General features: G+C 37.3%; 2 protein-coding genes across 5 annotated transcripts; both read left to right on the top strand.

Moving 5' to 3' along the window:
• Positions 1–9686: 9686 nt before the first annotated feature.
• LOC133878568 (uncharacterized) lies at positions 9687–16028 on the top strand. Of its 4 annotated transcripts, none has more exons than XM_062317126.1 (15): positions 9687–9854; positions 10088–10177; positions 10358–10480; positions 10753–10920; positions 11009–11092; positions 11232–11362; positions 12124–12171; positions 12259–12315; positions 12492–13262; positions 13564–13752; positions 13842–13982; positions 14089–14292; positions 14388–15286; positions 15639–15711; positions 15843–16028. In XM_062317126.1, exons 1-13 carry the CDS (start codon positions 9834–9836, stop codon positions 15028–15030), a joined length of 2670 nt encoding a protein of 889 aa, XP_062173110.1. In that variant the 5' UTR covers positions 9687–9833; the 3' UTR covers positions 15031–15286; positions 15639–15711; positions 15843–16028. The 4 variants fall into 4 exon arrangements, with proteins under 4 accessions (XP_062173110.1, XP_062173111.1, XP_062173113.1 ...); XM_062317127.1 differs by having other exon boundaries at positions 11232–11356; XM_062317129.1 differs by lacking the exons at positions 9687–9854; positions 10088–10177; positions 10358–10480; positions 10753–10920 and having other exon boundaries at positions 11181–11362.
• Positions 16029–17695: 1667 nt separating this feature from the next.
• On the top strand, positions 17696–21482 carry LOC133878569 (protein PLASTID TRANSCRIPTIONALLY ACTIVE 16, chloroplastic). Its single transcript, XM_062317131.1, has 5 exons — positions 17696–18200; positions 19446–19898; positions 20030–20098; positions 20452–20510; positions 20687–21482. The coding sequence occupies exons 1-5, from the start codon at positions 17766–17768 to the stop codon at positions 21225–21227; spliced, it is 1557 nt and encodes a 518-aa protein (XP_062173115.1). The 5' UTR covers positions 17696–17765; the 3' UTR covers positions 21228–21482.
• The last annotated feature ends 400 nt before the right edge of the window (positions 21483–21882 follow it).

A 21882-nucleotide genomic window follows, 5' to 3' on the forward strand; every position in this document is an offset into this window, starting at 1 on the left:
TTTATTTCAACGACAATAAAAATTAGAAAGAATGGTGGCTTGCATGAATGACAGTTGGAATTGCTGAACCACCGCTTCTAGTTACAAAGGTAATTCTGATATATATTATAAGTTACTCTTATAATGGTTCAAAAATAAATAAATATATAAATTAAGTTGTCTAATTATTTTTTTTTATTTTTTTTTATCACGATATAAATTGATTATTTAAAATAAATAACGGTAAATATTGCACTTATGCAATACCCTAAATATTGGACCAAATCTTATTCCATGTAAATTTACTCAAACTTTGAGGCAAGTGATTCATGGTGGCATCTTTATGACGTGTTAGATATCTCTTGGACTCTTACCATGTGCAACAATATACGTCTTGCCAAAAAATGAAAAATCCAAAGTCATTTCTTATGTAAGATAGTTTATTACGGAAGGCATGTTTCATGTTGGATCGAATTGGAACTTTGACCCCATGTTAACAAACTAAGTACAACTATGGGACTCACAACAATCATATATTATACATAAAAGTAAGAGCAACTCCAAGTAATCTTAATAAAATAATAATGTTATACTTTACGCTTATTTATTATATTTATTTCATATCGATTGACGTAATGTATTTTAAATAAATTTTCATAGCAGTCTCTGAAAGGAAAAAAAAAAAAAAAAAAAATCCTAATTGGTATAAAAGGAGAGCCGGACCTAGGGAAAAAAAAAAAAGAAGAAGAAGAAGAAGAGAGTTGTTGGATGAATGAGGCTCCACGCCTTCCTCCCCCCGATAGTGCATCCCTCTTAGTCCTTTTAGGGTTATGGAGTTTTTTGTTTTTTCTCTAGCTTAAATCCAGTGGAGTTTTTGTTATCCTTGTCCTTTTAGGGTTATGGAGTTTTTGTTCTCTTAGTCCTTTTAGGGCTATGGAGTTTTTGTTCTCTTAGTCCTTTTAGGGCTATGGAGCTTTGGGTCTCCTAGTCATTTTAGAGCTATGGAGCTTTGTATTTTTTTTTCTTCTTGTTTTTGGTTTCTTTAGATAAGAAGGCTAACACAAGAGGTCTTATAGGGAACTGGCATCTCTGTCCGTGTCGCCGACAAAAGTTTGTGTAATGGGTATATTAATAGTGTATAGGTTAGGTTAATAGTGTAATGGGTATATTAATAGTGTATAGGTTAGGTTAATAGTAGTGGGTTGAATGGGCTTGGCCCATTCCAATTAGTGGAGTCTTTAGATAAGGGAATGTCTATAAAAGGCCTAATAGACTAATGGTAGGATTATTGAAATTGATTGTAAAGTCTTTAGACCAATTGGAGGTTCCTTGGCCCCTCGAAATGCCAAGAATACGGAGAGTAGCGATCTCGAATTCTGCTATTTCAACACAGATTTATAATTCTTTTGATCTTTCATTAATCTCTCTTTTCATTTTCTTCTATAATTCTCATTAAACACCTAAACAGTCAATTTGACTATTACAGTTTGGCTGAGCTTTCTTCTTCTACATCTACTTTTGAGGCCAGATCTATGTTTTTTCCCCGGTTTCTACAAAACACGCGCAGTTTCTCTTTCAACGTCAACTTGTGTTGAGTGCTTTATGTAGTTGTTTTTTTTCTCAGTTTTTTTAAAGTAGTTTTTGAAAGTCTATCTGTTAAATTTGCAGATTTTACTGGACTTTTTTATGGCTTGTTAGCTAGATCAGCCATATTTTATTTATTATGAGTGTTTTATTGTTAAAAAGTGGCTCAAACCTCTGTCTTTGTAATATTTGTTTATTTGTACGCAACACCCAAGTCAGATTTCACTGGCTTAGTGTGAAGGATGTCGATGTGCCTCTATTCACTGTATTTGCCTTCGGGCCTCTTCAGATTAATGTATGATAGCTCCGATTATTTTGTTCAAAAAAAATTTGGTGTAAATATCCGCATTACTCTTAATAAAATGCTTTGATATCTAGATGTATTATACATTAAACAAGTGGTCAAACTCACATATCCTATTCAATTGCTTATTAAAAATAGAAAATTAAAAAAAAAAAAAAAAAAAAAAAAAAAAAAAAAAGAAAAAGAAGAAGAATAAAGAAAAGAGTAAAATATAAAATAAGTTAAATGCACGTGGATTAAGATCTTATCAATTTCAAGTGGCACTTGCCTTGCATTCGGTAGGAGAGAGGTGAACGGAGGAAAGAAGAGTTGGACCCAAGACTTTCTATTAGCATACAAATACAGTGCAGTCCCGCTCCTTGACAAAGATCTCGTGCTTTAGATTGTTTTAGATAACATCCTTTTGGATTTTAATTCTTTTAATCACATCCATGCTAGATTCAATTATTAAAATCCAACATTTATCAACTTCCATTAAGTTCACTAACAAAATAATGTTTGGGAAAACATTAACCGTTTTGGTGATAAGACTACCAAACAAAAGAGAAATCATTTTCTTCAACAAGCCACTTTGAATAAGGAGGATAATGTCGGAACAAAGATCCACACTATAACCTTTTATTAAGGCATGCATAAAACACGCTCGTTAAAAGCTAAACTCTGAGTGCATGTTGAGAGGCCACGTATTGCACAAAATAATGAGTACTAGGATCCTCATAGGGACAGTCATACACAACCCACTGGATAATGGCTTATATGATCAGTCTAGGAATGAGAGCAGGTTGAGAGCCTGCACATATTGCACAAAATAACGAGGACTAGGATCCTCATAAGCCATAAGGACGGTCATAGACAACCCACCGAATAATGGCTCATATGTCTAGGAACGAGAGCAAAAAATAACCCCTAAATGGTGTCTACCTTAGAATATGGAAAGATAAGGTCGGGAACCCTGAGAATCTCGAGGACGGATGCAAGCAAATCAGGGGTAATCTCGATGACTTTACCCTTGAAAGATGTGCAAAAAGTAGGGGTGTACAAACGGTGCGGTTATAACCGCTTTAAAACCGCTAACCGCTTATAACCGCTAACCGCCAACCGCTTTTAAAAGCTGTTATAAGTAACCGCTAACCGCCTAGGCGGAGGTGGTTAGCGGTTATAGGTTTTGGGAAAAGCGGTTAATAACCACTAACCGCTTTTATATATATATATATATATAAAAAATGTAAAAAGTAAAAAACCTGGAGGTTAGTAGAGTAAGAGGGGCGTCGTTTTGGGCATTCAGCAATGCCCAAAACGACGCCGTTTTGGACAATGTTTATAAACATCTTTTTCTTTTAGCCTTTAGGGTTTCACTTCATTCTTCATTTCCTCACCTTGCCGCCGCTCGCCCCTCTGCCTCTAGCCTCTCCAGCGCTGTTCCTCTCCGCTTAGCTCGTGCCTCGTCTCGTCTCCGCCGCCGCTACTCTATAGTCTATAAGCATCTCTACTCTTTCTCTCGCTTTCTTTCCCTATATCTCGAAAAATAACTCTCTGAAACGACCATTCACCGAATCACCATATCCTAGCGATTTACTTTCCATTGCTGCATTTGTCTCGGCTTTTTTAGGGTTTGTGCAATCTTGATTTATGTGATTTTAAATTGTTTGTTTAGGGTTTTTCATTTTAGGGTTTCGGTTGTGGAGGACTGATTGAGGGTTTCAGTTTTAGGGTTTAATTTTTCTGTGTATTTGAGCTCCAATCGAGTGGGTGTTAGTTTTTTTATAGAAATTTTGGGTTGATTTTAATGTCGGCAGGCCGAGGTTTGGATTTGTATGCTTTTTCGTTTTTACATTGTTTGATTTTGATTTTGATTTTGATTTTGATTTTGATTTTGATTTTGATTTTGATTTTAGTTGGTTTTCCGTTGCTTCAGGCCGTGCGATGAAGAGTCCGCAGGAGAGGAATACGGATTGTATTGATATTTGTATTTCTGTTTAGATTTGTTTTGGCTATTGGATTTCATATCTGCACTAAAACTAGCCCCAAAGTGGCTAAAACAGGCCCAAAAAGGGTCCAAAACCCAAATTGAAAAGCGGTTATAAAACCGTTGGTTATTTCCTCAATAACCGCTAACCGGCGGTTATAAAAATAACCGCCTCCGCCTAGGCGGTTAGCGGTTGCGGTTGGTAAAATTCAATAAGGCGATTAGCGGTTACGGTTTTAGCCAATAACCGCCGGTTTTAACCGTTTGTACACCCCTAGCGAAAAATGAGCAGATCTTTCCAAAACCCCGAGATGTTTGCGTAAAATTCGTGAACCATCTCTATATAGGGCTCAGGAGACATGGATGCGAAATACGTCCAATGCCTAGAGGTAAGAATATCACCAATGAAACGAAAAATGATCATCATAAAGGTTAAAGAGATTTATCTCACATTTGGCAAGAACAGTGTGTCAAATGAACCAATCCATATATACTTTTATCGTAGTCCTTGGATGGAAAGCAATTCTCAGATCCAACATCTTCAGAAGTAGTAGCAATAGAAGCAGCTGCTTTAGAAGAAAAGGCTCTCATAATGGGAAGGTTGTCGAGTTTGTGCTTTTTGTTCCTATTGTCTTTGGAAACAAGAGTCTTCTTGCGCTTGTGAGATGGAGAAGTCATAGTTCCTGCAAAAGCATATCATCCAACCAAAGCATGTCAAACAAAGATTGGGAAATGCACATGGACCTCTAACCCAACCACTCAAGACTAACCACTCACTAGCCACCACAAAACAAACCCAAGCAAAAACTACAAATCAACCAATGCTCAAAGCAGATTGTTCAATGGAAACCAAAATTTCTAACACCTACCTACTTTCCAACACATTTCTCTCTTCTAACTAGGTCAATATGCAAGATGAATGCATGAAACACTTAAATGCATTAGAGAAAGCATGAAAATAATGGAACCATTTGATATTTTGACAGAAGCAACACTAATGAACCCAAAGGAAAACCAATTAAGTATTTTCACATATACCTAAGATACATGAAAAAAAAAATGTGTGAGAATTCATGGAATGATGAAGATGCTTCATAAATACGTCACAATCACAAAGTGCAATATAAAACTTACAAGAGGATACGTTGATTTGAAATAAGAAGCATCAGGATTTATAAATTCCCAAATTGATATGAAAACACTAAGTTTACTCAGTCATCCAAGAATGTGAACAAATGGACTAAAATGCATAAAATGTAAAACAAAACAGCATCCTAAATTCATGAACAATGTTTTAAATGATATGCACTCGAAAACAACATAGGACTCAAATCCCCAATTACTATGCGTAAATTACAATGTAACAGTCTCACTAGTAGGAATGGGCTGGATTGTTAATAATAGGCTTAATGGGCTTAGCCCATTCCAATTGTTAGAGTTAGGTTAGGGCTTTGTCTATATAAAGTTCAATAGTCTAATTGTAGAGGTATCTTTAATCATTGTAGTTTTCTTTGAACAATAGGAGATTAGCACTCTCGAATGTTACTAAGGAGACTGGCACTCTCGAATGTGGTCGAATCAATATAGTCTTGAATTCTATTCTTCCATTTCTCACATAAATTCATCAATTTCTTCTTCAATTCTTCATAATTTTCCATTTCCATTTACGATTTCCTAAATCAAAACCCTAGATTTCCATTAACAAATTCATATCTGTTACAAGTGGTATCAGAGCCTAGATCCTTTACATTTTATTATGATTTTGTTAAATTCAATGGCGATGTCTCGATTAGTGTCGAATGAAGCACTGGAACCGGTGAATCATTCCAGGCTTTTATGCCTCAATTTTGAATATTTTAATGGAGATGATCCTGAAGGCTGGTGTTCCAAAGCACAAAATTCTGTGACTTCTTCAATCTTTCCGATCAGACACGATTCCACATCACTGGCATTTATATGCGAGGTAAAGCTTTGACTTGGTTCCAAGCCTTACGAGATAGTGAAGGTCTTTCTATGTGGTTTGAATTTCTTCAAGCTATTTACTCACGGTTCTCCGTTCCTGAGGAGAAAGAAAACCTAGAACAAGTCAACGAAGACAAAGAACACTTCAATGAAATAGAAGTCGAGACGATAGACAATCTTGAAGCAAGACTCTCAGTTCAAGAACCAATGGAATGTTGGCGTGAGTTGTTATTGAGAGATTATAGGAAGATCCAAAGATTCTAGGAGAGATTACAGGAAGATCTTTGATTGTATATCCCTTGTTACAAGGGTCAGCCGTGATTCTAGCCTAAAATCTATGTAGCCTAAAATATAAACTCTCTTGTATAAAATCACCTCATAGTCATTGTAAACCATGATGAGAAATACACGAATATATTTTTTCCATGAAAGTCATCATGGAAATCATAGAAAACTTCACTGAAGTACTAGAGGAAAAGAGAGGTGATCTTTAAGAAATAGATCCAGTTGAAAATACTTACAAGGTGTTTGACGAAATTCCTCAAAATGTCGTGGTAAAGCACTTTCCAAATTTGAATTGGTTTGTTCAAGTGAAACAATTTATGCATAAGGCTATAATTTTGGTTGGAATATTGCACGGATGGCCTTGTGAGCTCCTTCATGTCTCAGTACTTGAAGGAAGCTGCGGTAGATTTTGTTGTTTGGAAGCATAGATGGCGATGGAAACTGATAGACGAAGAAGATGACGTGGAGGTTGACGAGCAAGGCTGAAAGCTGAGGAAGAGATCCAGCTCTCACGACGTCGTCTCTGAGTCTTGCAAATAATAATAATAATAAAAAAGAAATAAAGTAGGCGAACCCACAACGTGGACATGACTAAGAAGCAACAAAGCTGAACTAAGGAATTGGTCAAAGAAATCAAAGTAGAAGCAGATCATGTGTTGTACATAGAGGACGCTTTGGGGCTTTTCTCTTGAAGTGTGGTCATGAAGAAGGAAAGTACGTGAAGAGAAAAACCTAGAAGATGCTTGCTTAAATATAAGATACTACATGGCAATGGAAGAAGGGAGTTGAAAAAGTGGGCCTAAAATGTGGCAGCTAGAGGCCATTGATCGAACAATGCGTGAAGGCCATTGACGAGGAATAGAAGAACCGAGAACCTACAGCTGCGTCAGGTTAAGGCTACGTGGCATAAGAAGAAATGCCTACTTGGAGTTAAAGCTTAGTGTAGAACAGTTGGTGCTTATTTGCTGCCATTGGATAATTTTGTTAGAGTGCACAACTGTGCCTACTTTTGAAAAAGTTTTAAAAAAATTTGTTGAAAATTTTTTTGGCCTACTTCAGAATATGTTAAGAGTGCAGCGACTTGGGCCGTGAGTCAACAACTGGGTTGATAGAGGACCGGTTAGCTTTGAAAGAATTTTGCTGCAGACTGATGCTTGAATTAGGCCCAAAGTCCATGGGTTGGCAAATAAATACATATAAATAAATAATTGGTTCCCTTTTTTGCTCAACCAGCACCTTGAGGGCAAGGTGCTTAAAATGGGTGGGTATTGTAATAGTCCCATTAGTAGGAATTGGCTGGGTTGCTAATAATGGGTTGAATGGGCTTGGCCCATTCCAATTGTTAGAGTTAGCTTATGGCTTTGTCTATATAAAGTCCAATAGTCTAATTGTATGAGTATCTTTGTTCATTGTTGTTCTATGAACAAAAGGAGAGTTGCACTCTCGAATGTGTTAGGAGATTGACCCTCTCGAATGTGACTGAATTAATACAAGTTCTTGAAGTTCATTCTTTTCTTCCTTAATTTCTTCTTCTTTCTTCCTCATGCTCCCTTATTTTCTGTGTTGAATCTCAATAACAGAATCGAGTCAATTGTATAGATAAAGCAATCCATTGTATTTATTCTGTCAAGCTATAAAAATCTTTACATGGGTTAAAGCAATCCGAACACATGTGGTACAATCATCTCATTGGATATATATTCAAAGAATAATTTGAGAATAATTCAATTTGACCACGTGTATTCATTAAGAAGTCAGAATCCATATTTTTTTTTTTTTTTTTATTGTTGTAGTATATGTTGATGATTTAAATCTTGTTGGGACTCTATAAGAGCTTATAAGAACTGCCGCTTATATATATATAGCGAGTTTGAGACGAAAGATCTTGGAAAAACAAAATTTTGTTTTGCTGTATAAATTTAAAATTTTCTAAATGAAATTCTTATTCATCAATCAACATATACAAAAAGGGCTGCATGTGAAACACTTTTATATGGATAAAGCTAATCATTTGAGCACTTCAATGGTTGTTCTATCAATTGATGTAAAAAATGATAATTTTCACACTCGAAAAGATGATGAAGAAATCATTGGTCCTAAAGTATCATATCTTAGTGCAATTGGCACTATGATGTATCTTGCAAATTGCACACGACTTGATATAGCATTTCGATCAACTTACTAGCAATATACATTTTTACACTAACTTGAAGACATTGGAATGGGGTCAAACATGCTCTACACTGCCTTCATGGAACAATTGACATGAGATTGTTTTATCCAAGTGGATCAAGTTTGTAGTTAGTTTGATATGCAAACACATTATCTTTCTAATCCACATAAAAGGTCAATCACGTATTGGATATATGTTTACGTGTGACAGTACTGCTATTTCATGGAGATTTGTTAAACAAACTATAGCTGCTACTTTTTCAAATCACTTAGAAATAATTGCAATTCATGAAGCAAGTGGAGAATGAATTTGGCTAAGATAAGTAATTCAACACATTCGAGAAAAGTGTGTCTGTCCACAATCAAAGATAACTCGACAATATTATACAAAGATAGTGCTACTTGTATCACACAGATTAGAGGTGGCTATATCAAACGTAATAACACCATATACATTTCATTGAAATTTTTTTATACATATGAGCTTCAGAAGAGTGGTGATATTGATGTTAAGCAAATACGATCGAGTGATAATTTGACGGATTTATTCGCTAAGACATTACCAACTGCATCATCCAAGAAATTGGTGCACAACTTTAGAATGCGTCGACTTAAAAATATTACATCATAAACAATCAAAAGTGTACATACTAATGAGGGGAAGTTAATGATTATGTGGATTGTACTATTTTTTTCTTCACTAAGGTTTTTACTCACAAGATTTTTCGTTGCAAGGTTTTAACGAGACAATTCTAGAGCATTCGAAGGCACACAAGAATATTGTATTTTGTTTTTTTTCCTTCGCCACATTTTTTTTTGAATAGATTTTCCTTGACAAGGTTTTAACTAGACATATTTTATAGTAAATGGTAATCCAAAGGAGAGTGTTAATGCATTCGTGCGTTAGGTGGATGACTATTTAGTTTCCATCTCCTAAAATTCTTAGTACATTAATGTAACCTTTTAATTCAATTAACCATCAATTTATATTCTTTATCATCCTATTATGATTATATGCCTATACTATATAGTTTTTTTTTTTTTTTTTGACATTTCCACATAAGAGAGGGAGAGGGGATTCGAACTAGTGACTTCTGTTTCATGAGGTGTGGCCCCGAGCCCATTGAGCTACCCCTTGGGGACCTATAATATAAAGTCTCGAAGAATATGAGATATACACAACAAATGATATGAATAATATACAATTTTTAAAGAACTAGTTTCATATATTACATTCTATCTAGTGTCTAGCTTGTCTTCCATTTTTTTATTTTAAAAAAAATTCACAATGTATTTCATCTTATAAAATACTATATAGAATAAAAAGAAAAGAAAAGAATAAATACAAGAAAACTAAAACGGCACAGGGGTAAAAAAGGAAATCAACGGGTATGCATGTAATTGCAGCATATAACTAGGGCACACAATTCGTTAGCTGTAGAGAATCGCAGCAAAGTACTCTCGCACGCCAATTCATGGCCTAAACGCCAAGTCTTGGAGGCCCGTCTCTATTTCATCGCAAAGATTCTTCTATCACCGTCTCGGCCAAAAGCTTGCTACAGTCCCTCACAAACCCTAGAAATGTCGGGCGGCTTCTTCCGGGTAAGTTTGTACACAATAGCCATTAATTTCCGCATATAACCTGCGCTTTTTCTCTTAGATCCAAACTTAATTGCCTGTGGATTACTCAGATCCTCGCAATTGAATGTGTTAATTACTGTTTATTCTGGTAATTATTGTAGTTTAGGTATGTGTATAGACGTACAGCGAAATCCTAGTTTTTGTGTGTTTGTTCGTATTTTTTTTTTGGTTGAATATTGTGTGTGTTTGTTCAGGGCACGTCGGCGGACCAAGACACTCGGTTTTCGAACAAGCAAGCGAAGCTTATGAAATCGCAGAAGTTTGCTCCTGAATTGGAGCACCTGGTTCGTTTTCTTTTACTTTGATTGGATATCCGTCTCTTTTTGTCAATTGCTTAGAAATTTGCGACAACAGGAAGTGCGCAATGCCAGGAATTGGCGGGATTTTGGCTTGAAGTGTGGTTGTTGTGTTTTTTTGTTTTTGTTTTGGTGATTATGCATAGATGACTGTGATTTGTGTTTTAGGTGGAAATGACAAAGGTGAAGATGGATGTTATCAGACCGTGGATTGCTAATAGGGTGACTGAGCTTCTTGGGTTCGAAGACGAAGTTCTTATTAACTTCATTAACAGTCTTTTGGAGAAAAAGGTAATCTATTATTGTCTTTTGTTAGCAATTTCATCTCAAGAAGTGATTTATTTTTATGTAGCTTTAATTTGTATGCAAGATTCAAGTTGTTTATTTGTCATAAGCTCTATACTACTTGCCATGGAGATGTAAACATCGAGATAGCTAAACCCAATTACCCCCGGTTACCAACTGAGCTTATAGTTTATCAGTAAGGTTTTGTTGATACGAGGGCTTCTTGTTAGTTTGCCAGAGTATAGTGTCGGAATCAAGTGCTTTTTATTTGGATGCAGGTAGTGAATGGGAAGGAGGTCCAAATTTCACTTACTGGATTCATGGAGAAAAATACTGCGAAGTTTATGAAAGAGCTATGGACGCTTCTTCTCAGTGCACAGAAGAATGCAAGTGGTGTTCCTCAGCAGTTTTTGGATGCCAAAGAAGAAGAAACTAGGAAGAAGAAGGTAGAAATATTTTTCCAGTCATGGCATGCTTGTTGTTTGTCCATTTGATGTCTCTTTCTTGACAAAGTTGTACAATGGCTGGTTGCAGGTGGAAGCAGATAGGATAGCATTTGAGATTGAGAAGAAGAAAGATAAGGAAAGAGAACTTGAGCAAGAGAGATTGAAGAAAATGGTAAGGCTTACATTTTCATGCTGGAGTTGCATTCTCTAGATCTAAGTGTTTGGTTTTAACTTCCGCTTGTGTTTTTCATGGCATTCAGCTAGCTTCTGCAATTATTTGGGTTCATGTCCTTTACCTCAAACTACTGTAGGACGGCATGGTTGATACGAGGGCAACTAACTCTGGTTTGGAGCCAAACTCAAAGCCCAGAGCTTCGAGTCACCATCCTGAGGATGAGGAAGAAGCTGGCAAGAGGAACAATGGTGTGAGAGGAAGGTACAGGTAAACGATAGGACAACATTTTAATACCAGCTCTTCCATCTGGTATTTTTTATTCTTCTTGCAGTTTGTAGCTAGACAGTGTCATTTCTTGATATACACATCATATGTCTCTACACTCTATCCGCATGCACTCATACGTTTTGAGTAAGGATGTTTTTAGTACATATCTGTTGTACATACAATTTATACAAACATGCATACATACGTACACACGTATACACACATAAATATTTTCCCTAACCTCTTTTCCTTAAACTTTCCTCTTGCCTTTCCTCCAATCATTTTGCAGCTGGCTCCTTATTTTCCTTCAATATGCTTCTTTCTTCGCTAGCATTCATACTGAACTGTCTTTTTGTGGTGTTTTTGTCTTTTGCTCTTTTTGTTTTTCTTCTAGGGAAGAGGGCAGAGTCAATTTCACTTTATCTTCAGCAGATACCCTTAATACTTAAAATGTTACTGTTTGTTCATATTGGAGTTTCTTATGTTGATGATGTAGTTCTATTACTTCTTTCCATGCATAATATAGGTCAATAGAAGTGTTATTAAATATTGGAGTTTGTCGTACTGCGAATGCCGATACCTACAATTTACCATGCTTAGCCTTAATTATAAAAAGAAGGGAAATATACGTGTGATTGCTGAGTGTGATCGGTTGAAGATTGCTTTTCTGTCTCTAAAATGATTGCTACGTAGAAAGTAACTTCAGAATTGCTATATTTGATGAAGATGTGGAAGACTGTTGACTTCTGAATCTCTTACAGGGTTTCTAGATCTCCTCATTCAGCCCGACATTCTCCTTCATCCCCTCGGTATTTGTCCTTACTATCATATGCTATAATTCATTGAATTGTGTTGCTTGGTGGTAGAATTGTTTACATCAGGTTTTTTAAGTGCAGAGGCTCTCCATCTAGGTCAATGAGCAGATCGTTTTCTAATCCCAGAAGTTTTTCAGGGTATGTTTCTTTATTTACTACTCTTTCATTATTCAGTTTATCATGGCTAGACTACTCTTTTGGTTTTCCTGTTTAGTGGGGGATTTCATGTATTACTTGATTATTTTCAAAGAATATATCGTTAATTTTCTCTTTCATACTTTAAGTGTAATTTCTGACTCAATTTGTACTTCTAGTGGTAGACACCAGTCAAGGAGTGTATCTAGATCACCTGAAGCTCGAGGGCGCTCTGTTTCTTCAGAAAGGGTGTATCGCTCCCCACAAAGACGGCCTGTGACGCCTCGTCGAAGGAATTCGCCTTTAAATTCCCTCTCTCCTTCAAGACGAAGATCATCTTATTCTAGGCGAAGATCTAGGTCACGCTCACTTTATAGATCACCTTCTCCGGTGAGGCGTCGGTTGCGTTCTCCTTTTCGTCGTAGGACACCTTCTCCTGTGCGACGCCGTAGATCACCTTCTCCTTTTCGACGCCGTAGGTCACCTTCACCTATCCGACGCCGTAGATCACCTTCTCCTATACGGCGACGGAGATCACCTTCACCTGTGCGACGGCGAAGAACCCCATCACCTGTTCGACGCAGATCCCCACCTCTTGTGCAACGTAGATCACCCTCACCTGTTCGACGTAGATCGCCCTCACCTATTCGGCGCAGATCGCCTTCACCTATTCGACGTAGATCACCCTCTCCCTTACGACAAAGACCATTGTCTCCTGTGCGACGGCGGTATAGGAGATCTCCAACACCACGGCGTAGCTCTCCATCACTTGTGCGGCATAGGTCACCTATTCCTAGTCGTAGGAGATCACCAATTCCTTCCCGGCGTAGGTCTCCACCCCATGAATCAAGTTCTCCATCTCCCATACAACGTACCTCTCCATCACCAGTTAGGAGGAAATCTCCAAAGCACCAGAGGAGCCCTCCCCAATCATCCAAAGAAAGGATCAGGTATTACTATTTAGGACAAGATTGTTCCTGTGAATTTTTTTTTTGGTTGGGTTCTCTGAAAAAATAAGTTGCAAGTTGGTGGCACTGTGTGGCTAGGTGTAAGGAACTTGAATAGAGCTTGTGTATTTACACTTAAGTTGTGCAAGTAGAAGATATTGCAAAGCCTAACCACTTATAGCATCTCCTATTGCATTTCAAATGGGTTCATGGCCTTTCTGTTCGCCTTAATTGATTTTATACCGATACCTTGTAGTTTCAATGTGTGAGGCAGCTCAGTATTTTGTGTAAATCTGCATTTCAGGGCACATGAAAAATTGTCTCCTCTGGCACAGCGATCCTCTAGTTCTTTGAGATCACCACAGAGAGATGCACGGAATCGGAGTGAAACCCGCAATAAAGTGTCAGTTTCGATGTCTTCACCAGAGAAGTCTCCAACTCCCTCAAAATCTCCACCACAGGCAAGGAAAAGGGTTCCCAGTGAAGATAGGAGGTATATGTCTTACCTGACACTTATATTGTTATAATATTTTGATTTTTCCATTTGATTTGTATATTTAGACCATTTTGGTGCTTGTGAAGGTCATTTAGTCCATACAAGAGTAGTCCTGTGAGGCAAGCAGGGAAGCAAATGATTCGTGATGGCAGCGTCAGTCCTGCACGAAAATCTCGTCATGACAGTCTAGAAATAAGTGAAGAGGGGGAAGAACCTAAATATGCCAGGTTCAATTTGAATTTGACCGGTTTCTAACTGTTTATTTTGTTTCTTACTATAGTGGAATGGGTTGATTTTGTTGGTTAAATTACTGGAGTGATACTGGTTTTGTAGGGAGGAGGATGTTGATCATAAATCTAAGGCTTCGCATAAAAGGTCCGTGCATTCATCTGCTGTCAACAAGCAGAAAGATTCACCTGTGAAGGTTCCTTACAAGGAAGGACATTCTCCTAAAAACATAGCAGATTATCGGGCTACTGGATCCCAGGCTCGTTCTGATAACATGGAGTTGAGAAAGAAAGAAGAGGAGACAAAAAGGTATACTTTTGTCTTTAAAATACATATTCTCATGCTAATCAGACACCCTTACTTATGATGCATGAGAGTCTGACATCATGAAACATTTCTGACAGTGAGAAATCTTCTAGGAGGGGGGTTCGTCCTGAATCTCCTGGTCAACATACGTCACCCACATTGTATAAAGAATCTTTAGTAGGTGATAGGCAACATCCACCATACCCTGGAGATGGTAAAATATCTGATGAGAAGAACCGGTCTCGTTCAAACGATGTGGATAACAGTAGACGTCGTTCAGAAACTGTACAAGATTCTGTTGGAAAACTTTATCATAATAAACAGGCTGCTCCAGATGATTCCAGTTCTGAGGAAAGTGATAAGCACAGAACTGAAGAGAAGAAAAGGAGAAAGCATAAAAGATCTGAGAGGAAAGAGGTTGCTTCAGATGATAGTTATGATTCTGAATTAGAGGATAGGAAGGGGGCTAAGAGGAGAAGGAAGGAGGAAAAGAAACTTCGGAAGGAGGAAAAACGTCGACGGCGTGAGGAAAGACGTCGTAAAAAGGAAGAACGGCGTGCAGAGAAGCTGAAAGTGAAGAATAAGGATGATGCTTATGCTTCTGATGGTGAACATTCTGCAAGGAGGGAGTCTTATCCAAGTGATGATGAAGACATGCAGGCTGAGCAGGCAAAGCTTGAGATTGAGTTACGGAAGAAGGCTCTCGAATCACTTAAAGCTAAGAAGGGCATCAGTCACTAAATTTTTTGCTGCCTCTGGGGCATTAAGCCGTTCTTTTTCCTTAAATCAACTTTTTTTTTTCTTTTTTAAATTCCTGTTGAACGTTAGCAATTAAGTTTTCTGGGATGTTTATGTCTTAAATGGAAGCAGTTTGATATATTGGTTACTGTTTGATGTATTCTATGTTTACTGCTGGCAGCTGAAATGGATAAATGAGGATTTCCTGAGCTATTCTCTTGAGTGCAACTTTATGCAGAACTTGCTGCTAGATTTTCTGGTAATAATTGTCTTCCCTTAGTTGGGAATCTTTTTTTTGTTTTGTTTTGTTTTGTTTTATAGGATATTGTTGTCATATGGATGCAAGGCATCTCACTGCTGTGACCGATGCTTGTTTTATTTGTATGTTGCTTTAGAATTTTAATTTTTTTTGCTATATAAGCTTAAGTGATGCCAATTGTTATTTAAAGTAATTGCAGGGGAAATCTAACCATGTTGGTAGGGTTTACAATCCTTTATTATTCTCTTTTTCTTCCTTTTTGTGTGTTTTGAAGACAAAAGTTAAGCCTAAAGGTCCTGTATTTTCAATAATTTTAAGTTGATACTAAATTGGGTTTCTGGTCAATTGGTAGATGAAAATAATGTCAACTACATGATTTGGTTGAGCAGACCATGTGCAGATCCACATTCTGAACATCAATTCAGGTGAAGTTTTTCATTCTTTTATTGGGCTCCTTAAGTAGAGAACTCTGTATCTCTATAGGTGAATCCTCTTTGTATGCGTGTAATAGTTCCTTTCTCACTGTATTTTGGTTTAACCTCTGTATGGTTGGCAGCTTGAGAGTTGTTCCTTGGACTTTGTTATCTGAAATACTTCATGGTGCTTTAGTTGTTGGACTCATCCTGACCTGATTTCTGCTGTAAGGTCTATAGAGATGGTTTATGTATGTGTATGTGATGATTAGTTCTGTATGAGAATATATATGACTTTATCTTTATGGGCAGTTGTTTTCAGGCTTCCATGGCTTGTGCAGATATTTCATTTAATCCAGATAGGAAAAGCTCAAGTACTTATTTAATTGTGGCATGGATATGCTTTTCATTTTGGGTCTATATAATATATAGTCATTTTAGTTGTTTCAGTCTCCTGTCTCGTAGATGATTTAATACCCAAACAAATGGACTGCAGTTTCTAGGTTTAGCTTTATTAAACCTGATGTTGGCTGCATAAATTCCTATCTAAACAGATGGTATATCAGCTTTTATTTTTCCTGATTTTCCCTTTCTGTCTCTTCTTCCCCCCTCACCTCTTAGTACTATTGATGCCATAGCCATAGGTGAGGGTTAGCAGCTGAGGAAGAAGTGTATCAGACTGAAGTTTAGCTGAACTCTTATTTCTTAAGATAGATTTCTAACTTGTCTTTTCCCTGTACCTTCTGTTGTGGGTTACATGTATGTGGCATTTCTTATAAAACTTCTAGGTTATTCTTGTCTCTATGTAAATTGGCTCTCTCACAACTTCTCCAGCCCCAATCCCAGGTTTGAAGGTCTAATTTATTTAGTCTGAGGCCTAAGTATGCGTAGAAACTAGAATCTGAATTTGCTGAATTCTTTGAGAGGATATTGTAGGCGTGGAAGCCAAGGAATTAAGAGGTTGTGCTGAAGTGATACATACATGACGTTTTAATCTTTTGAAGAAGAATAAGTGATATACATGACAAGGCGTGGAAGCCCACAGAAATGAATAAAGTGTTTGTAAGGAGTCTTGAGAGAGGAGCATCTGTGCGGCAACTTGTGTGTTGGCTTTGCTTTACTTTAGTAAAACACAGTTTTAATCTATTGCGTCTATAACTGTAAGGCATCCATGGGTTTAGAATGTCTTGATGGTTACTTTTTATAGTATTCTATTTCAGGTCAAGTAAGGGACCTGGAAATTTTGCATTATAACAAATTTTAAGGGATTGCTGGCCTAAGGTGCATTGTCTTAACACCGCTTTGCCACAGTTACTATTGCTTTCTTCGCTACTTATACTTCTATTTACTAAATCAATAGATCACACGGGATTATGATACATCATTGAAAACCAAAATTTTTCTCCATTTGGAAAACCTAGCCTTTTTCATACAAATTAGGTCTTCTTTTGGGAGCACCATCTTGATTGGATTCAAAAGTATTAGCCATTGCACCACGGCATGCATGAGATGCGCACGGAGAACAACAATTATAATCGTTGTATTCATTGGATGGTTGGGGAAAGCTCAAACATCGCCGGCTCCAATGAAGCGGTGTCAAGACACCGAATGCCGGCAATCCCTTGCAATTTCTTAAAAGAGAAATGTTGGGTTTTCCCAAACCTGGCATTTCTCAATTGGTATTCATATGTTCCTTACCACATCCTCTGGGGAATTCGTATTGGCATTCTGTGGGCCATGCGTACTGAATTTTGTGGTAACCTGGTGGATAGACTTTGATATTTGATAGACTGGTACTAGCAGCTAGCAAGGAAAGTCCTAAATAGTCCTTGTAATATCTAGTGGCCAAAAGTCGTTTTCTGGCGACGTTAAAACGTTTGGACCCGGATTTCGTTTAGTAGATAAACTGTGACTACGTGGCACAATTCCATTCGCTAGGCTTCCCTTGCCTCCATATCCAGATAATACCAGAACCAACAAAAGTATTTTTCTTTTAACAAAAAGAGTGAGCGAGTAACCGAATTGGAGGAAAGGGTGGCCTTCGATATTTTCCTCTTTCTCCGTCGATGGCTCCTACGCTCACCTCCAATTCATTTATTCTAACCCCTACACCGCACTCTAGGCTAATCTTCAAGAACACGAGGCTCACAATCTTTGCCAAGCAGGCCGGTCCTTTCCCGTCGTTCCGCTTTGGCAAGAGCAATGATTCGTCCTCCTCCGGTGAGCCCCAGCCGGATGATTCGGCAAACTCCAGTCCTTTTCGTTTTAACTTTGGGAAGATCTCAGTCCCGGACGTCAAGTCTTTGATCCCAGTCGTGAGTAATCCCTCTTCGGGCTTGTCGAGACGGAAGGACCCCGGCACAGTGTTCGTCGCTGGCGCTACCGGGCAGGCTGGTGTTCGCATTGCACAAACGTTGCTGCGTCAAGGTTTCAGTGTCAGGGCTGGTGTGCCCGAGCTCGGTTCTGCCCAAGAGTTGGCTCGTCTTGCTGCCAAATACAAGGTTGGTGGTTTCTTTAGCCTTATCAATATGGGCTAGATTTGTGGAAGTTCATGGCTGCCTTTTTCTTTTGTGATTCCTAGCAATTAGCTATATATAGTGCCAAGAAGCATTTCGCGGCAGTGCCCTAAGTGTGACAAGGGGTTTGAGAGTGGGGGGCAATAAACAATTTTTCCTAGGATATGATAGAAAAAATTGATAATAAATGTCATTTTAAAACAAATAAATTATACTTGATAATTATCTTAGGGGAAAATTTTACTTATTCGCTTTTTCAATGTTCCTCTAAACTTAAAAAATATGCAATGTGGGTGTTTGATTTTTTAGTCCCTTTCAATCGCTCATCCATTAATTTTTTTTAGTAAATTGTAATAGAAGAAGTAAAAATGACCAAAATTTCCCATTTTATTAAAAAATAAAGAAAAAAGAGAGGAAAAAGAAGAAAAGAAAAATCACCCATAGCAGAGTAATTCTAGAAGTCCCTCTAAAAATGAGGTAGCTTTTAAAATCACAATTTTATCAAAATTCAATAGTGATCAATTATAAGCCTAATAATAATTTTAAAAGCCACCTCATTTTTTAAGGGACACAAGAGTGACAAATGAGAGACTTCTAACATTATTCCCTATGGCTGAATCATGGGTACACTGTATGCACTTGCTTGGTTTTGGTTTTGTTTTTTTAATTTTTTTGTTCTACTTTCTAATTTTTTGTTTTTGTTTTGTTTTAATTTCAGTCTTTAATTCTTTTTTATTTAAGGTATAATTGTATTTTTATAAATTTTTTTATAAGAGTATAACAAACTTTTTACATGTTGGCCATTTAAACTATTGAAAAAAATTTAGATCCCGGTTACAAATTTTTAAAGTTTAGGGAAAATGTTGAAAAATGCATAGTAATTCAAGTGATAAGTGAAGTTTCCTTTTATTTTATTAAGTTTGATTATTTGGAAGCTTTAATAGAGTACTACATTGTTAATTCAAAATTTCAACTCAAACATGAAATTTATGATCGAATGCATATTTTCATCCAAACAATTTATTTAACCCTGGAATAACCACACAATAAATAAATAATTATTCTAAGAAATAATATTCCATTTACACTAATTTAACGAGTAATGCTATGTACCAAACAATTGTGATGCGAATTTTAACCAAACAATTCAATTGAGGAAGTGTATTGTACAAAGCCCACAATATGGACAGTCAACATTTTCCCTGCTTAACAATTGCATCAACACCGCAGATCATATCGAACGAAGATTCGAAACGCCTCAACGCCGTTGAATCCACGTTCAAAGGGGCTGAATCAATTGCCAAGGCAATCGGAAATGCCAGCAAGGTCGTCGTCACGATCGGCCCTGCAGAAAACGGTCCCACATCCGAGGTCTCCACATTGGACGCCTTGCAAATGATCGAAGCTGCCCAGCTGTCTGGAGTTAGCCACGTGGCTATTATCTATGATGGGAACGCGACAGGCGGATCAACGTACAATGTATTGGATGGCATCTCCTCGTTCTTTAACAACTTCTTCTCAGGATCACAGCCGTTATCTGTTCCCGAGTTTTTGCAAAAAGTAGTGGAAACGGATGTCAGCTATACTTTCATAAAGACAAATTTGACCGAAGACTTTTCCCCTGAGAGTTCCTATAATGTTGTGGTGTCAGCCGAAAGAAGCACGGGTGCAAACGACTACAAAGTAATGTAATGTATGCGATAGTATCTGCATTTTATTGTAAATTTCATTTTATTTTTGGCCATCAAATTTCCATGTTACTAAATTTTTATTTATTTATTATTTTTTTTTATGTGTTTGAAAATTAATACTAGGTAGCCAAGTCTAAGATAGCATCTCTAGTGGCCGATATTTTCTCAAACACAGCAGTGGCAGAAAATAAGGTACATTTTCACTCTAGCTACTCTCTCTCTTCTTTTTTTTTTTTTTTTTTTTTTTTTTTTTCTAGTATTTAATCAACTAGTAAATTTATTTATTTAACAATCATTAATCTAAGAGTTAGTTGGAAATGTCACGTCAGTCTTGTTAGAGATGAATGTTGGCACCCCAAAATGTATGTGATTCTAACGTGCATTTGTAATAAAAATATATAATTTTCATATATATTTTTTTAAAAAATACATGTAAGAATCACGTGCATTTTAGACACATGTCGGTTAAATAGACGGAATTGAAGAAATTAGTTTGGAGGAAAAGAAAATTGACTTGTGAATTTTTGTTGTTTGACATGCTTCAGGTTGTGGAAGTGTTTGCGGATCCTTCAGCCCCCTCAAGGCGTGTAGACGAGCTTTTCAGGTAATTAAGTTGCAGGCAACTAACCATATATATGAAATATTTAGAAGAATTTTTTGTTTGATTTTTTTTTTTTTTTTAAAAAAAATAAATTGAAAGAAAAGAGAAACCAACCAAACCAGGTTCATTAAAGATAGATTTTCGTTTGACTTGTTTGAATGAAATTTGCTTAATTTTAGTGCCATTCCTGAGGATGGAAGAAGAAAAGCTTACGCAGAATCGCGCGCAAAGGCCAAAGCAGAGGAAGAGGCAAGGATAGCAGCTGAGAGAGCTCGCGAAGCAGCTGAAGCAACCAAGAAACTCGAAAAAGAGGTGAAGAAGCTCTCGGAGCAAGAGTCTCTAGCTGCTAGTCTAGCAGAAGAAGCTCAAGAGAAGGCGGAGGTCGCCGGAGCTTCGGTGGAGACCCTTTTGAATAAAGCCAAAGACTTCGGCTCAGGGCTGTCTTGGGAAAAGATTAGTTCCCAGGTCACAACTGCAGTTCAAAAGTCTGCAGAGAAACCCATAGTTCAGGTTGCAACTGTCAGAGGACAGGCCAAGGCACGGTCTTTGCAACCCAAGAAAGCTGTTGTTAATAAACAACCAAGCTTCAAGCTTCCTGCTTTCAAACCAAAGGAACAGCCAAAGCTGAAAGGCAAACAGACAGAGGCCGGGAAGACAGAAGTCAGGAAGGTGTTTGGCGGCCTGTTTTCACAAGAAACTATATACGTTGATGATGACTGAAGAGATGATCATTTGTCTTCTCTTTGAGGCTCTTTCGGTGCTGATGTCGCCTAATATTTCTAGTTTTATTGTTGTTGAAAGGTGGTTTTATGAGTTTCAGCAAGAAGCATTTACCGGTTTAAGGCCTACATTAGTATTAAACTTCTTAAATCTTGTTGAGTGCTGCATTTGCCCCCCAGTTCTGTCTCCCTTGTCTCTGTGTGTGTGCGTGTGTTTATTAGAATGAAATTGCAGATTTGTTGGGTTTCTCTTTAATCTTGTTGAATAGAAACTATTCAATATTGCCCAGCTTCATATGAAGAAACTAAGATTAAGTGGTGAAGGTATTTGGATGGCTCTTATCTCACGTTAACTCATCACTTATCTTAAAAAGGTTAAACTAATAGGAAGAGATGAATTTAATTATTTACTCAAATACTTTAACAGATTGAGGGTTTATGCCCATCATGCTTCTACTCGGAATAAGAAATGAAGGCCAAGCGTTGGGTTTATGTAAACGGTTGCCTTTAAAGTATATTAAATTATTAATTATAGAAAATGATAGACGGATGGACTCCTTACGTGTGAGGTCAAACTCCTTCTCAACAAGTGAGACCCAACATATGAAATATTTAAAATAGGAGCGAATGACAGAGACATGGTTTGAACTGATACT

This window comes from Alnus glutinosa, chromosome 9, assembly GCF_958979055.1.
Source record: "Alnus glutinosa chromosome 9, dhAlnGlut1.1, whole genome shotgun sequence".
NCBI classification, from domain to species: Eukaryota; Viridiplantae; Streptophyta; class Magnoliopsida; order Fagales; family Betulaceae; genus Alnus; species Alnus glutinosa.